Source organism: Aethalodelphis obliquidens, unplaced genomic scaffold (genome assembly GCF_003676395.1).
Source record: "Aethalodelphis obliquidens isolate GAN/ISIS:26980383/991018 unplaced genomic scaffold, ASM367639v1 scaffold8, whole genome shotgun sequence".
NCBI classification, from domain to species: domain Eukaryota; kingdom Metazoa; phylum Chordata; class Mammalia; order Artiodactyla; family Delphinidae; genus Aethalodelphis; species Aethalodelphis obliquidens.
Window position 1 is genome coordinate 59,356,998 of NW_020837952.1, and position 18,130 is coordinate 59,375,127.

Genomic DNA, 18,130 nt, shown 5'->3' on the forward strand with positions numbered 1-18,130 from the left:
CTCCACCATCCCGTCCCCCCACTCCACCATCCCGTCCCCCCAACTCCACCATCCCGTCCCCCCACTCCACCATCCCGTCCTCCCACTCCACCATCCCGTCACCCCCACACCACCATCCCATCCCCCCACCCCACCATCCCGTCACCCCCACGCCACCATCCCGCCCCCCACACCACCATCCTGTCCCCCCACTCCACCAGCCTGTCCCCATGACACCGCACTGTTTTAAACACTCAACCCTGCAATCTCACGTGTACTATTGACTTGCCACATGCAAGAAGATTTTTTTTTTTTAAGAGAAACTTAGTCTGAAATGATATAAATTCTGACATAACAAAATCTTTGCTTTAGTTTCCTGATGAAGCCTTCAGTAAATTACTAATAGAGCAACCAAAAATAGGTCCTGGGGTAGAAGCATTTTCAGTATCATTTCTTTATAAAATGGCAGCCGATTATTTTGTTTTGTGAAATTCTCTGGATCTAGTGTGAGCACGACTCTTCATTTAGCTGCACACAGACACAGGAATAAGAGCTGTGACATTATTAATCACTATACTCAGCTATGATTGATAGTCTTTTCTGCAGAGGAAGAAGCGCCTCAGATACAATCTGTCCCAACAGCTCTGCGATATGCTAATATTTTCTGCAGACGAAAGAGAAGTTGTGTTCAAATACCTGCTATAATAGGTAATTAATACCAAGTGCACCAGAGGAGAGATGATAAAAGTGGGATTAGGAGAATATTACGAATTAACCAAAAGCTTGTATGTTTTAGTAAATGGCCTCATTTTGAGTTTGACACGGTCTTTTTATTAGGCAAACAGACTGTATTCTGATACATTCGTTTGTGCTAACGTGGTGTTCTAATGTTAAGGTATGTTTATGAAATGGTTGTGATCCTAACAACTGTTTCTTATCCCTCAAGCAATAATTTTTTAAATTTATTTTTAAGAAAATTCACCTATTTAAGAAAACGGATATACCCATCACTTGTGTCTTCACTTTTGTGAAGCTATGACCGACCAAGGAAGCAGCTTAGTACCTCTGATTATTTACTAATTGCTTCTGAAATGACCAAGGCTGCATCTACACAACTCCAAGGCACCAGGGTAATCCCATAACGACTTGTGTCACTTGGTGTCCAACAGACACACTAGTCACGGCTGACTGGGCAGACCAGGTATTCTGACAGCACAGCTCCCAGGCTAAAAAGAGCAGCCCTGATTGGGGCAGTGATGTGTGGTACGAGAGCAAACAGCCTGGGGCTTTGGGTGGGTTTGTTTATTTTCCTTTTTTTAATGTCTTTAACTGAACTGCACATTCTTGAATTCTGGTCTTCAATTTAAAATGGTTTTTTTTTTGCATGTTGGGGGAGAAGACTAGTCATGACACTTCTAAACACACACAGTGTTCTGATATGTCAGAATAGCTTCCTGTGTCTCGGCAATTCTCCGGACATGGCTTACAATGAGCATCCCCTCCCCTCAAGAGGCAGGATGAGATTCTCTTCCTTTGTTAGCCTCTTCTTTTACTTCCACCTCACCCTCATGTGGGGAGTAGACAAAAGATAAAACAGAGTAAAAAGACCCAAACTTTGTTAACCTGGAAACACATGGAAGCTTTGCTTTAGGTCCTTTTTTCCTGGCAGACTCCTCACCTGAAGCATGTGGAGAACCTAAGTCTTGGGCCTTGGAAGGTGCTGTGGCTCCAGGACGGGGCTGGGGCCCTGCAGGACAGGCAGAAGCATAAGCGTCTGAGGAGTTGAGAAGAAGCATGGGAGGGCAAGATGCCAGAGATGGAAAAGAAAAGAGAATTCCCAAATCTGAAGTAGATGCTACACGGACAAAGAGATGACCCTGTGGCTAGAAGACAACCTCCACTCATTCATACGGCTTCCGTGAGCAGAGATGCTTCTCTGCGATGCGCTGGGTCCACCTCCAGGCACAACAAAGAGTCACATTTGCTGCAGGCAGCCGCCTTTCCTAAGGGGTCCTCCCAGAGGCAGGGTGGCCTGAGGTTAAGAGCCAGGACCCTGGAGCCAGCAGCCGAGGCGGGGACTGCAGCTCCTCTGCCCCCCAGCTGTGCACACTTGGCCCAACTGCTCAGCCCCTGTTCTAGTTTCCCTCCATGTCAAGGTGGGATAACAAGGGCACCTGCCTCAACTGAACACACACACACAGTAAAGCACTGAGAACAGCTCCTAGTGAGTGCTCACTCCATGCTAGCTCTCGTTGTCATCAGAGACGGCAAAATCCAAACAATCACACCAGCGTCCGAAGGATGAGGCCCAGCCGGCGGGGGTTCTTTCGCTGCGAGGCTGAAGCAGACACTGTTGGTCGCTTTCTCCAGATCCATTGACCTCTAACCCCTTCTCTTTCTAACGAAACCCTCCACTTTCCATTTGGTTCAGATAGCCACCCCCTGGGTGGCCCCGTGCCTAAGGGGAGGGGGCCTAGCCACCACACCAAGGAGTGACCAGGGTTGGTCCAGGCTGCCTGCAGCGGCCAATGCCACCGCCAGTGACTGGTTTGGGTGGGGACAAAATCCTGGCCTGTGAGTCACAGGAAGAAGTTTCCCCGTGTTTATAAAGTCATAGCGGAAGAAACAGCTGCTGGAAAAAATCCGACATCGCGGCATCTGCGTGTCGAGCCTGGAATGCAGGCCACCTCCCGGTGACCGGAGGAGATGCGAGTGAGCAGACCCCGACCTGCGCTCCCTCCGGACTTCTCAGACGAGATGAGACGTTCCTTATTATCTCAGCTCAGTTGGGGGCCTCTGCTTGTCACAGGGTAGGACGACCAGACACCTCGGTGGCTGACGGGGCACCACCTGGTGGCGGGTAAAGCTACCACAGGAAGGGTTTCAGGAGCGCCTGACAGGGAGGCCCACCCTCGCTGATGGGTAGAGGGAGGGACGAGTATTTACTGAGCATCTGCTGTATGCAAGGGCGTCACTTACATTATTCTCATTCATTCTTGTGATCACTCTGACGGGTAAGTGCTGTTGTCTTGCCTCCAGAGACGAGGAAAGTCAAAGCAGTGGGAGACCTGCCCACGGCCCGTGGGCCGCTGCAGAGGTGAGACTTCAGGCCAGGTGCGCCTCCTTCCCACTAACTCCCTCTGCCTCCCAGGAGGTTAAGAGAGCAAGGAACCTGAAGACCAGAGAACTCAAGGGCAGCCAAGGAGACGCCCCGTAGTAAGGCACAGAAGAGGAGCCAGAGGGAAGCACAGTCCTCTTTGTGAACAAGGAAAAGCCGGGGCCGAGAGGATGAGGGCAAGGGAGCTGCGCACCAGACTCAGAGCACCCACTGGGTGGAATCCGAGTGCAGGTTAAAGCAGGAACCAGGACCAGCGGGAGCCTGAGACAACACCCTGAGGACCACCTGGGGCCCCACGGCCGCAGACAGCAGGCTCTTCACGTGAAGCCACAGGTCAGTCACCAAAGGACGGAGAGATGGGCCCCGGAGACCACCCAGTCTGCCTTCCCCTCGACTGACGGAGAAAACGAGACTCAGGAAGCCCACGGTTTCGACTGAACAAGGAGCGTGAATGTGAACACGTGCTGGAAGGTCTAAGTGCACATGAATTAGGGCGAGGCTGAGGAACCAGCCACCAGACCAAGCTCACTGCAGAAGAAAACAATTAGGAAACCCAAGCCCTGGGGTTCGGGCAGTTTGGGGTGCCAACTGCTAACTACTTGTTGGTTTAGGAAGGCTAGACCACACACACATTCAGCAAAGTCTGGCTCCCAAAATTCAGAGAGCCATTTGCATGCATTCTTGGCTCCAATAAGCCATGTGGACTTATATTTAAAACAAAAGAATTAGCATCTTTCATTCCCAAACTGTGTAGATCGCCCAGCAATGACAACGTATGTCTGAAGACAGCCTTCTTTTACTAATCGCTAGGTGTTCCTCTCTGTCTCCAATGTTTGAGTGTGGCCCGTTTGCAGGACCAGAGTTGTAGCTGGAAACATGCTACTGCACACAGCCAGCAGCTGAGGAGTGGATTTGGTTTGTTCTGTTTACTTTGGGGTCGGTGGGAAGGGACGACATTCATTTAAGGTCCTACCTATACCTCAAAGGAAGCTGTAGTAATAACCATCATAATGATAGCTGGCATCACCTAAGTGTTCCAGGTGCTTTATGCTGGATACCTTTAAGCCACGCAACAGCACTGTGAGGTGGGTGTTCTTATCCCCACCGACAGATGAAGAAGCCCAATGACAAGGACTTTGCCCAAGGCCACCCGGCTGGTAAATGGCAGAGCCCGTCCACGCCACCTGCCTGCCCAGCGCCAGGGTGGCAGGCAGAGCTGGGGCTGCAGCCTGTGCTGGCCAGACTGCACGGCAGAGAAAGCCTCGGAGCTGCCCTGTGGTCGGGCGTTACCTCTATCACCCGTTCCTCAGCCTCTCGCCGTCACCTTTCTGTTTAAACCGCGCTGCTTTACACTCACTCTTAGTGAGGGGGCTTCTATGGGAAGGAGGCCAGGATGAAAAAGGACTGAGATGAAAGGGCGCCCAGTGGTGGAGTTCCCCTTCAGCTTTCCCCTTCGAAGCCTCACTTTCAGTAACTTACAAGCTAGGCCTATGTCCCTCCCCTCCCCTAACTGTAACGTTTCATTACTGACCCACCTATGTTGAAAGCATGATCGTCATAAACAGCTGACTTTCCTAGGATAATTTCATGATTAACCAAGTTTGTGAAGAGACAAATTAAAGACATATACCATAAATAATATCTATTACATATCAATTACAAATATTGCATATTTCTTACAGAATAACAAATGAACCACAACAGAAGCAGCAAATCATGACACCAGGGTTCCTACTAATATAAACTATAGTGAAAGTAGATTTTTAGGAGCACATAATGCTAAAAAATTATCACACTAGGAAGAATTTTCTGGTGTTAATGGCATAAGCCAGGGAAATTTAGACAAACATTTTGTGGGTTTCTAGCTATTTTTGATTTTGAAATGTTTGACAATCTCAGAAGAGTTCAAAAAGGAAAGAAAATTTGTCACATTTCAAACCAACATATTGAATCAAGTAAATTAAACTATGATTCTCAAACTGCTCGTGTAACTGACAGGCCCAAATGCATTTTAAAAAGGGGTCCGATTCCAGCCCCCGAAGGCCGTGAGCATCTCCTCCCTCCCTAGTTGTGCGCCCTGATAGCTACCCACAACCGGCAAACAGGAACAGAGCTATATGCTCCTTTTTAAACACACGTAGTAGCTTTCGTGGCTAAATTACTCAATTCTTAAATATGTATCGCTCTGAGTTTCACCAGTTATTTTTACCACGCCGCTCTTGATTGGCATTTACTGCCGAAAAGCAGTAGTTTTCTCTTTCTAAAGAAAACCCTGCCTCAGTCGTAGACAAAAACCAAAAGGGCAGCCCTACTAATAATGATCTAAAGTTAATACAAAAGTAATTAATATTCCAGGACTTCTGCTGGTGTTGTTCATCAAAAAGGATGCCATCCGGGCAGGCGAAGTCATGTGAATACAGGCTTTCATGTGAGCTCCACTGGGTGAGGCACGAGAACGCGGACGACAAGACACAGCTCATTCTGCATCAGCTCCCTCTGCTAGCAATTACTTTTCTTTTTTTTTTTTTTGGCATTTTGGGTTTTTTAATTAAGAATTTATTTTTAAGAGCAGTATAAGGTTCACATCAAGATTGGGGGAAATGTACAGCAATTTCCCGTATACCTCCTGTCCCCACACATGCATGGTGTCCCCCATTATCAGTATCCCCAACCAGAGTGGGACATTTGGTTCAACTGAGGGACCTTCACTGATGCATCGTAATCTCCCATAGTCCCTAGTTTACATTAAGGCTCACTCTTGGTGTACGTTCTATGAGTTTTGTCAACTGTATAATGACACGTAGCCATCATTATGGTATGAAACAGAGTATTTTCACTTCCTTAAAAATCTTCTGCTTTCCACCTAAATCATCTTCTCTCTCCACCCTCTGCCCTTCAACCTCTAGCAACTACTAAACTTTTAAATTTTCCATAGTTTTGCCTTTTCCAGAAAAATAGCAATTACTTTTGACGAAGGGTGGGGATTGGGGGAAGAACTCTGAAAGCTCTCTATTACCTTTTCTCCTACTTGGACTTCGAGTTCTTTTAATGTCCGACAGCAGTTCATTTCACTCTCACCTCCCCTCAAAGAAAACAATTAAAAATCTTTTGTTAAAATGTTTTCACTACATTAATGCTTACATAGGACACACAGAGATCAAAACTATAGGAATTTCTAAATTACGTATTTTTAAATGCAAGGTCTTTCTTACGCCATCCGCCAGAAGCGTGAACTTGGGCCAGTTACTTAGCTTCTCCGTGTCTCAGGTCCCTCATCTGTAAAATGACACACGACATCGACTCCTCCTGGGGTGGGGTGGGAAGGGAGCGATTACGGCCTTCATGCAGAGAGCCCTCACGAAGGCCAGGCCCCGTCTCACATGACCCTCACTCCATGGGTTAGCGGCCACCACCATCCCGCTTTCCAGAGAAGGCTGGGGGAGCCGGGGTCACCGTGGGGAAGCCACGGCACCGGCTTCAGACCCAGGGGGCCTGGCTTCACGGGCCACGCCTAACCCTCGGCTGCGGCACTGTGTTCTGACCCCTGCGGGCTCCCGCTCGCCCCGCGGTGCGCACTGAGCCCCTCTGCAAAGGGCTTAGGACGGATGTGCGTCTATACCAGCCCCCTGTCTCCAGCCGCTTTTATTAACTATTTTTGATTTTGCATTACCTGTGTATCTATAAACCGCTTCACAGCCTCTCTTCGGAACTAACCATAGGGCTAGCGTGAGGGTAAAGAACAACAGAGGCCACTTCACAGTATTTATCCAGTGCCTCCTACACTCAGGCCTGGGCGTGGAGTCGAGCAGGACACCGTTCCCAGGCTTGAAAAAGCTTAATGCCAGTGACAGTGACAGACTGGAAATAAGTAATGTAAGCTGAAGTAATAACAAGTGCTCTGAAGCCAGTAAAGACAGGTGGGGATAGACTGGACACTGGGGTAAGATGGGCCGACTCTCCTGCATGGGGTGGACAACGGGGCATTTGAATAGAGACCCACAAGCTAATAAGCCAGGAGCCACCATCTCAAAGGAAAAGCTCTCCAGGCAAAGCAAAGGGAACATGCCACAGCTTGAAACCCAGAGGTGGCAGGAGCCTGGCACGTCCCAGGGCTGCTACTGCAGAGGCCAGGGGGACCAGAGCCCACCAAGCGGGGCCACGGAACATGGGGTAAGTCCAGAGATGGAGGCTGACACCAGCGCCATGGTGCGGGGGCCGTGATGAGGAGACTGGACTTCACACTGGGGAAGGGGAAGCCACTGGAGTGCTTTAAACAGAAGCTAACTTCATTTTACACACGAGGAAACAGGCTCAGAGGGGTTAAGTGCCGAGACCAAGTTAGAGATGAAACCAGGAACCCAGCCTTATGATTCCGTGTTAAATGTAATATATTTAATACGGTTTTTTTGGGGGGGAGGTTGTGGGGTTTTTTTGCAGTACGCGGGCCTCTCACTGTTGTGGCCTCTCCCGTTGCGGAGCACAGGCTCCGGACGCGCAGGCTCAGCGGCCATGGCTCACGGGCCCAGCTGCTCCGCGGCATGTGGGATCTTCCCGGACTGGGGCACGAACCCGTGTCCCCTGCATCGGCAGGCGGACTCTCAACCACTGCGCCACCAGGGAAGCCCTTTTTTTTAAAAAAATATGGTTTTAATTATGTATTGAAGAGATACAAAACACTATTTGTAACATATGTTTAAGATTTAAGGAATAAAAATCATACATACCTGACTTTGTACAGCTGTGTGCCCACCATCAGCTGAAGAAATGAAGTGCCACTGCCCCAGGGGCACAGGAGGCCCCGCCCCTCCCAACCTCAGCCCCTCCCTCCCTCCTCTGCATTTGGTCAAGGCTTCCTCAGCCCCAGTGGCAGCTCCTCTGCCCAGTCTGGCTCCAGTCCTCTTCCCTTTTCAGGGAAGTGTGTACCCCAAGCTCCATCTCAGTATCTGCCTCAGGGGAGCCCCGTCTACTGTCTGACATTAACTTAGTGATGCCTGCTTTCTTTAGATTAGTATTTATTTGAGTAGTATGTCTTTTTAAATCCTTTCACTTTTAACCTTTCTATAAAACTATGTTTAGGTTTTTCTCTTAGTGGCTTTTACTATCTGTTATCTTTGTCTTTCAAGTGGTAGATTTATTATAATTACTGATATATTCAGGATTTCTATTTTTCCTGCCTATTCTGCTGCTTCTTGCCTTCTTTTGGGTTGATACCATTTTTATCATTCCATTTCTGTGCCTCTATAAGTTTGGGAATTATACACTCCACTTTTAGACTTGTAGTAATTGCTCTGGAAATTACAACCAGCATAATTTTCAAAGACTCAAGTTAATCAGAACTTTCATCTTCCGACTGGACAAGGTACCAACTCCAGAACATTTAACTCTCAATTTACATATTACTACTATCACGGGTTCTAACTCTAACCTATTTTTAAATTCCAGAAGCCATCAGTATTCCCTACAGTCATGAGTGTGTCCCGTACTTGCCAAGTGTTCAGCCATCTTCCCTCAGCATCCCTTCTTGCATCATCTCAGACCTTCCACCTGGGATCACTTTCCTTCTACCTAAGGTATACCCCTAGAGTCTCTTCTTCTGGACCTGCTGGGGGCCAAATCCATTTTTGTTTGAGAATGTCTTTACTTCAATATTTAAAACAGTGAAAGATATTTTCTTTAGATACACAGTTCTAGGATGGCAGTGATTTTCTTCCAACACATCGCAGTTTTTATTTTATTTTATTTTTTTTTTTTCTTTTGCGGTACGCGGGCCTCTCACTGTTGTGGCCTCTCCCGTTGCGGAGCACAGGCTCCGGACGCGCAGGCTCAGCGGCCATGGCTCACGGGCCCAGCCGCTCCGCGGCACGTGGGATCCTCCCGGACCGGGGCACGAACCTGTGTCCCCTGCATCGGCAGGCGGACTCTCAACCACTGCGCCACCAGGGAAGCCCACATCGCAGTTTTTAATCCACTCTTCACCTGGCTCCCATTGTTAACAACTCAGAAGTCACTTTTGTGTACATGTTGCCCTTTGGCTGCCTTTAAGATCTCTTGGTCTTTGGGGTTCTGCCCCCACCCGTTTTAAATCCTTTTTGAGATTTGCCTTCTTGAATCTGCAGGAGAGCACTTTTCATCAGTTCTGGAAAATCCTCAGCCATTGTTTCTTTGGCTATTACCTGTCCCATCTCTCATTGCTCTCTTTACAGAGCTCCAATTACATCGTTTATGTCTCTGCTACATTCTGGCTAATGTTTTCTGACCGATCTTCCAGTTCACTTATTTCTTTAGCTGTGTCTAATACGTTTATTAAATTCATTGAGTTTTAAATTGCTATTGTGAGATAAAACCTTTACACAGAAAAGTACATACAGTACATATGCACAGTTTACTTACAATTAAGGCAAACACCTGTTTAACAATTACTCAAATCAAGAATTAAAGCCAAACAAAAGAGGCTCCCACTTGCCCTTCTCCAATCATAATATTTCCTCTCCTCCTAGCACTTAAGAGATCATTTACTTTTATTTTGTTATAATTTTACCACCTAGGTATGTATCCCTAAACAATACAGTTCAGTTCGTCTGGTTTTGAACTTCACATATGAACAGAAGCATTCGTATGTTTCTTCCTCCTTCACTAGATATTATGTCTGCGAGAGTCATTCAGGTTGCTGACTATACGTGTCGTTTGTTGGTTGTCATTGCTGTTTTTCCATCCACTTATTCAACAAATATACATTAAGCACCCACTATGTGCCAAACATGGTCCTAGGGGCTTGGGATACATCCATAAATAAAACTGATAAAGCTGCCTGCCCTCGTGGGGCTCACGTTCTAGAATGAGAAAATCACATTTGTGTGTTGACCTCATGGGTGTGAGCCAAGTGACCTACAGCTTTATTTGGGGGAGAAGCGCTGCGGACACTGGGGAACCACCAGTCAAAAGCCCTAAGACGGGAGCAACAAGAAAAGGACACAGTGAAGAAAGAGGAGAGCAGAGAGTGCCTGTCAGGGAGGCCAGCCAGGGCACAGAGGGCCTTGTGGGTACCGGGTACCGTAGGGTCACTTGCCTTCTGCCGTTTAGCATACCTTTTATGATTTCCTTTAGTCAAGATCTGTAGGAGGTAAACTGTCTCAGTTTTTGTCTAAAATGTCTGTATTTCACCCTCCGTCTTTATTTTTTTAAATGTTCCTCAGTGACTTCTATCATGTCTTTAATCTTCAGAAATTCAAAGACGCCGTCCACACTGAGATGACCTTCAGAGGCATAGAAATTCAAGATGTGATGCAGAAGGCTTCTTTTCTTTTGTTTGAATTGGTTCCTTTACTGGAGTTCCTTTAGCTGCTTGTTTCTTTGTAGCAAACAATTCTCTCCCTCCAAATCCTGCTTCTCTTGGCCAAAAGCCTTCTTTCCTCCTTTTTTCTCAACCTACCCAGGCTACCTGCCTAGAGTCAACTTCACATCTGCTCTGTTGACGGACGTTCTACCGCTGTTGTTTGCTTTATCCACTTGAATTTGTGGTACCTGGCCTGGCCAAGGAATGTTGCAATACATGGTCTTGTGAATGAATCTTTTTTTCAGCATTGTCAGAGCAATAATAGATCTACTTAGAAACTTTGTGGGAGGAGGGAGGGAGGATTCTGAAGCCCCGGAAACTTGGACAAATAAAGCTGGTTACGGTCATCAGGTGACCAAGGGAAGATTTTAGAATAGAAAAAGAGAGCAAAAACTCAGTTATCAGATTTGAGACTTGAGGGCAAAGTACATGGTCACAAAATGGCTAATAAGGGAGAGGAGGGAAATAGGGCATCAGTCTGTATCTGAGACAGTCCACAGTCTCCTTTTTATGTGTATTGTTTTTTTAACTTCTTAGAATCAGATCCATGCAGTTTCTTTCTTCTTTTACACACTCTTCCATAGTTCAGTTGGCCCTACATGTTGATGTGTGAAATGTGACATTACACAGGAAGGTCGGTTGTGTTCTACCTCACATCTAAGCCATAGTGAACGATAAGTTTTCACAGGTGACACCTAGTTGTAATATATGCCACATATGGCTAAAGGTTGATATTTGAATGAAGGAAATATTGATGCTGAATTAAAGAAACTGGATGTAAGTACAGGGAAAAATTCTTTGATTCTTGTTGCTTTGCCCTATACACAATGCACTGACACCCTGCACATATGTGTGAATGAATTTTGTTTCAACGTAATTCTCAGGCTCCTCAGTAAGTTCTTCAGAACTCTGTCGTGAATCTTTCTGGATGGTGCTCAGAAAGCTTTCAAAAACTTCTGCTAAGATCTGTTTCGATTGCTTTGTACGTGGAGGGCTGTAGTTATTCTTCAGGGAGGTAGCATTGCGCTGAGTGCCACATGGATTATCGAAGTGGGAAACACTTTTGGTCCATAAGCAGAAATGTTCGACATGTCCATCAGAAGCAAATCTCAAAGGTTCAATTTACTCATTTTAAATAGAATAATTCCTTGGATGTTTCTGAAGGGTTATTGATGATACTACCATTATTACAGATGATGTGAGGTCATCCATGGCAGATGCAAGAGCAGTTCCACATTTTGTCCTTACCAGCTCTCGTACACTCAGAGGCACAGACTTCTTGATAGCATTCCAGGTCCTAAATGTCTTCTGATGCAAAATATCCTCTTTAATCTTCATGTTGCTCCCAACTTAATCAACCACTGTAGCACATTCAGTAACTTCCTCATATTAGACAGTTCTGGTGAGGCTGAGATGGCCAGGACAGAACAGACGGCATACCTCTTCTGTGTTGTGTTCACTCTACGTTGTCAAGGGCATCAAGCTTTGGCTGATACAAAATATGACCTCTTGAACCAAGGGAAATGCTGTGACCACAATAATAAGTCCCCCCACCACCAATTCAGGGAATTTGAGCTGCAAATCTGTCAATGTCCTGAGATTTAGCCCAAGTCTAATGACCGGATAATTCAATGCACAGGCTGCCTCATTTTCATACAAGTCAGTGTGAAGAGAGTATACAAGAGCTAGGTGAAAAGTAACCTTGAACACCATAGGCAAAGGTGCCAGATGTGTCTTCCTTTTCCAAACACTCTGATACCAGTGGATGAGCAGATACCATGGCAAGAAAAGGAGAGGCTCTCAGGGGTTCCCACAGAAGAAGTTCTCTTCCTTATTCTTACAAACATAGTATAAAATTCTAGGATGGCAAATATTTTAGCTTCAGTGCATTGAAGACGTTTTCCCACAATCTCATACCTTTCACTGTCACTGTTGAGACATCAGTGTCAGTCTAACTGTCACTCCTGTGAAGTCAATTCCCTTTTTCTTCTCACTGCCTTTAATATTTTCTCTTTGATGCTGATGTTCTGCGGTTTTACCGTGATATGTCTAGACAGGCATTCCTTTTTATTTATCTGGCTTGAGATTCTAACCCATTACCTTTTCAAATATAATCTCTGTCCTACTCTTTCTCTTACATATCTGGAAATCCAGTGAGAAGTATTGTTGGGCCTTCTCTTCCCTCCTCCCATGTCTCTTATATCTGTTCTCCAAGCTTGATATCTCTCTCTCTTTCTGTGCTGCATTCTGGATAATATCTTCAGATCTATTTTCCACTCCACTAATGCCCTTTTCAGCTGTGTTGAAGCCACTGTTTTCACCCATCTGCTGAATTTTATTCTATAATGATTGTATCTTTCAATACCAAGAGTTCCATTTTGTACTTCTTCAATTGCCTCTTGTTTTGCACTCATATATTGAATTCATTCTTTCATTTCTTTAAAGATATTAAAACACTACTTTTAGATTCGGTATCTGATAGTTCCAATATCCCAAGTGTTTGGAGATCTGATTCCACTGGATATGATTTCCATTTGTTTGCGGTCCTCATTCTTTGTCTCTTCATATGTTTTCAAGGTTTTTTTGTGTGACACTTTATCTGTGGTTTTCTTTAAGGGCTATGTTGTAGATGTATTCTTCCACAGAAGGGCACATCCAGTCCAGGACCAGTAAATTTTAAGTAAATTCCCAGCCTGAGACTTTTCAGACCACACAGGTAACATTATTTTAGACACAGATTTTCATGAATTGACTTGTGATTACAATTTTTCCCCTATTCACCCAATGCCAGTCTTGAAACTGGTAGGTTTCCTTGTGCCCTTCTGCCATGCAGGTTTATATTTTGTAGATTATCCTTACAAGAGTGTATAGGGTCTTCCCTTAGGTTTCTCCACCTTGGGCAGACCCTGCAGGTTTTGACTCCTGTCCCCTTCACTCCAAACAGCCAACAAAACTGAAACACAAATTCACCAAGATTTGGCCAATACCTTCAGGGTAAAAACTGGCTTTATAGAAAGCTCCCTTCTCTGGATTCCAATTTTTACTGCATGCTTAGCCTCTGAGAATTACCTTCTTGCCAGCTCAGTAATGTATTAAAATATTTTACCTTTTATCCATCATTTTAGTAGTTTTCAGTGGCAGTGTTTTTCATGGAGGTAGCCTACCATAGTACTAGAAAGAGAAGTTTCTATTCACCGTAATTCGTGGTCTTCAACAATAAAGAGAATTTAGCTTCATGTGTAAGTCAGAAATCTTCCAAATTTAGTTTAAATATTTAGTCTTTTATGTTTAAGGAAGTAACTTATGATACTTTTCATCTCAAATTATTAGCTTTTCCAACTGTTGAGTTGTAGCATTTCCAACTGTTGAGTTTTTCAGCAAAGAATATTCAACCTAGATTACTTATTCCACAAGTGTGGATGGTTTTAAGTCAAGAACATGAATATAGAGCCTATAAAATGACCAGTGGTCCTTCTGAATGAGCCTGGAAGTTATCCTAGTTCACCACTTATGGAACATCAACTGATCAGAGCACAAAGAAGTCCCACATCGTGGAGGGGATAATACCTTGTCATTCTTGTTGGAGCTGCTGCACTAATTCTTTTATTTTTTTAATTGTGGTAACAAAAAAAACACATAAGTTACCATCTTAACCATTTTTAATATACAGCTCAGTAATGTTAATATATTCACACTGTTGTGCAACAGATCTCTGGGACTTGCTCACCTTACAAAACTGAAACTCTACACCCAGTGAACATCAACTCCCCCTCCCCGCTCCACACTGCTGCACTAAGTCTTACACGTCAGCTGCATCCAGGATGGATGCAATCACGAAAGCTGTAATACCAAAATTTGCTAATATTTCAGAACCAAATTTAATTGTTTACCCAATTCCTGAGAAAATGAAGCTTACCCATTTAGAGTCAGATAATCTGAGTAATTTTTTTACTAAAATAATATTTCCTACATCATACACTAGAATCAAAGACCTTTACAGCTGATAGAGACATTAAAGTTCAGACTTTAACTCTCTCGTTTTGCACATAAAGCAAATGAGCTTCATGCTCATGCTACAATTATGAAATACAGAGGAGCTCATACAAAGATCTTTTTAAAAATACTTCATTTCTAGCTACCAAAATATGATCCCTATCCAATGAAAGACATTAAAAATGTATAAAAACAAACAAATTTAAAATTTGGCATCTTAATGCTTCTACTTCAAAGTTTAAATTCCTTATTTCCAGGGAATTCCCTGGCGGTCCAGTGGTTAGGACTCAGCGCTTTCACTGCCGGGGCCTGGGTTCAATACTTGGTCGGGGAACTAAGATCCTGCAAGCCACATGGCACAGCCAAAAAAAAAAAAAATTAAATTCCTTATTTCCAAATATGAAATGCATTGCATATGAAATATGTTAGTCTGGTTTTAATTTGCTATGTTTCCAATTTTAATACAATATTATTTCTCTTATTCTGAAATATATCTCATTTAGACGTTAGACTCTTCTCTGAATAAAATTTTTGACTGAGGATTGTATCTGTTGACATGATTTATCTCTAATGACCTTGTGTCCTATTTCTTATCATTTCAAGTTTCACATTTGCATATGAGGAAAAAAAAACTTACCTCTGTATAACATTTATATTCAGGTCAATTCCACCAAATCTGGACAGGAATACAAGGTACGGAAGGGCACCAGAGCTGGTGAGGGGGATCTACGCCCAAACAAGAAGAATAACAGCCCGTTAGAGAATTCAGATCCAAGCAGTGGACAGCACGGCAGGTTTCATGATGTAAGGCAGGACGTTCTTAGTGGGATGGGCATTCCAGTAACAGTCACAGCTACTCAATCCAGGTGTCTGAGTTGACGTGCACCCTCAGCAGACTAAGCAGAAGCAGCATGAACGCCAGAATGCCAGTCTGTGCTCAGTTAAAAGCCAACAAGGTGTCTACAAAGTTCTCTAAAATCTAGGTCTATCTAAAAGATAAGTACAATTAATAGAAATATATTCTAATATACATGTTATATATGTATATGTATTTTTATATATGTGTATATGTATTTTTATATATGTGTATATGTATAAATATATATATATATATATTTTTTTTTCCCAAAAGTCTGAGGCATAATTAACCCTCTGAGTGTCAAGTGTACTTACTGTACATTCATATAATTTCAAGGTAGAAAAAAATCATTTTCAAATCTAAAATTCTATAAAGGACGTCATTGGGTCAAGTGGGTTAATATGGAATTACTATAGGGTAAATTAAAGTATTATTATCTCAATGTTTAGTTTACTGAAGTTGTTAACTGTACTGTGATTATGTAAGAGAATAGCTCTTATTCTTAAGGAAATACACACTGAAGTGTTTAGAATTAAAGAACCATTAATATAAGCAACATCCTCTTGAACGGTTCAGAAAAAAATTATGTACACATTGTGTATTTCGTATATATTATTTGCACATATGTATGAACGAAAGATCACGGGAGAAGCAAACGAGGCTAAATGTTCACAACTGTCAAATCTGGGTAATGGGTGTATGGCTACTGCTTGTACCACTCTTATCCTTACAAATTTTCTGGAGCTTTGAAATTACTTTTAAATAAAATGTCAAATTTTTTTAAAAGTGAAAATAATTATTTCACCCAAAAAAGCATTATGAAATTAAAATTAAAATAAATATATAATCAATATAAATGTATTTTATTAAGCTCCATGCAAATACACAAAGTACAATTTCCCATACAGCTGAATGGCTCCCAAGCCTATACAACCAAGTTTGATATTTACTTAACCCTTAAAGTTCCAGCCTCAAAGCCTAGCACGGTTATCTCAGTCTTCCCCAAAGGACAAATTTCTCCTTGCTGTTAAAAACATGTATAACTAGGAAATGGGCCCAGAGGGAGAGTGGCTCACAGGGCAGGCCTTTGTGAAGCCTTTTCCTGGAAAGGACACCCAGGACTTGGATTTCTGACGGGGCATTTTTTAGTAGATATAATTTGGGTAGACGCTTCAAAGGTTCCCTAGTTTTACAGAAGAAGATCAAGAACAGATTAAACGTGCAGTTTCCCAGACTGGATGCCCTCCTGGTCTTGGTAGTGATAAGAGTTAACATGCAAGGGAAGAAACTTACATCTGGAGAGCTCATACCTTATAAACGGGTACAGGCACTGCTCTTGGTTTTAACTCATTTAGCCCCAAACTACCTTCTGAGGAGGTTGAAATTTTCCACATTTCACAGAGCAGAGGTGTGACCTCCCTGCATGGCACTGCCATTAAGTCATTTAGTCACAGAAATCTGTGACTCCAGAGCCCAGGTTCATCTCACTACACTAACCACCCTGCCTTAAAATCCATCAATCTATTGAAGCTGGGACTTCCCTGGTAGCACAGTGGTTAAGAATCCACCTGCCAATGCAGGAGACACGGGTTCGATCCCTGGTCCAGGAAGATCCCACATGCCGTGGAGCAACTAAGCCTGTGCACCACAACTACTGAGCCTGTGCTCTAGAGCCTGCGAGCCACAAGTACTGAGCGCGCATGCTGCAACTACTGAAGCCCGTGCATCTAGAGCCCGTGCTCCGCAACAAGAAGCCACCGCAATGAGAAGCCCGCACACCGCAATGAAGAGTAGCCCCTGCTCGCCGCAACTAGAGAAAGCCTGTGCGCAGCAACTAAGACCCAACGCAGCCAAAAATAAATAATAAATAAATATTTTTAAAAATCTATTGAAGCTTTTGTCACATTTCATATTGCTACTTATGGTCTAATGCAAATTCTAATGTGGCAGATACACATTTGCAATGACTGGTCTACAAAACTAAGCGCTTAGACAACCCAAATCACCTCTCCAGTATTTGCTATTCTGGCAGAAATGTTGGAGAATCAAAACTGTCCACTGATGAATCACTGAAAGCAATTCTTAGACTGGGGCTGGGGGAGTGTAGTTTGTAAATCCACATCCAGTATGTTGATAAGTACCTTCAAAGACTTCTCTTTCCCCAACCCAGCACAACCACCAGGACCAGAACGGAACTTAGTTTTCCTTCTCTGGAATCCATTTACCAATTCAACTTCTTTTAAAATGTTTATATTAATATTCAGAGACTGAAGCCACTTTTTTTTATTGTATTGTTTTAAATTTTTTTTAACATCTTTATTGGAGTATAATTGCTTTACAATGGTGTATTAGTTTCTGCTTTATAACAAAGTGAATCAGTTATACATATACATATGTTCCCATATCTCTTCCCTCTTGCGTCCCCCTCCCTCCCACCCTCCCTATCCCACGTCTCTAGGTGGTCACAAAGCACCGAGCTGATCTCCCTGTGCTAAGCGGCTGCTTCCCACTAGCTACCTATTTTACGTTTGGTAGTGTATATATGTCCATGCCACTCTCTCACTTTGTCCCAGCTCACCCTTGCGCCTCCCCGTATCCTCAAGTCCATGCTCTAGTAGGTCTGTGTCTTTGTTCCCATCTTACCCCCAGGTTCTTCATGACCCTTTTTTTTTAGATTCCATATATATGTGTTAGCATACGGTATTTGTTTTTCTCTTTCTGACTTACTTCACTCTGTATGACAGACTCTAGGTCCATCCACCTCACTACAAATAACTCAATTTCGTTTCTTTTTATGGCTGAGTAATATTCCATTGTGTGTGTGTGTGTGTGTGTGTATATATATATA

At 43.8% G+C, this 18,130-nt stretch overlaps 1 protein-coding gene across 1 annotated transcript in view; it reads right to left on the minus strand.

Annotated features, from left to right (window-relative positions):
- LOC113620356 (EF-hand calcium-binding domain-containing protein 6-like) overlaps positions 1-18,130 on the minus strand; it is a 105,782-nt gene that overhangs the window by 75,735 nt on the left and 11,917 nt on the right. Inside the window, exons 3-4 of the mRNA XM_027106025.1 lie at positions 15,061-15,149; positions 6,114-6,180 (exon numbers count right to left, since the gene is read on the minus strand). Of these exons, the coding sequence (XP_026961826.1) occupies positions 6,114-6,180; positions 15,061-15,149 (156 nt within the window). The remainder of the gene's footprint in view (positions 1-6,113; positions 6,181-15,060; positions 15,150-18,130) is intronic.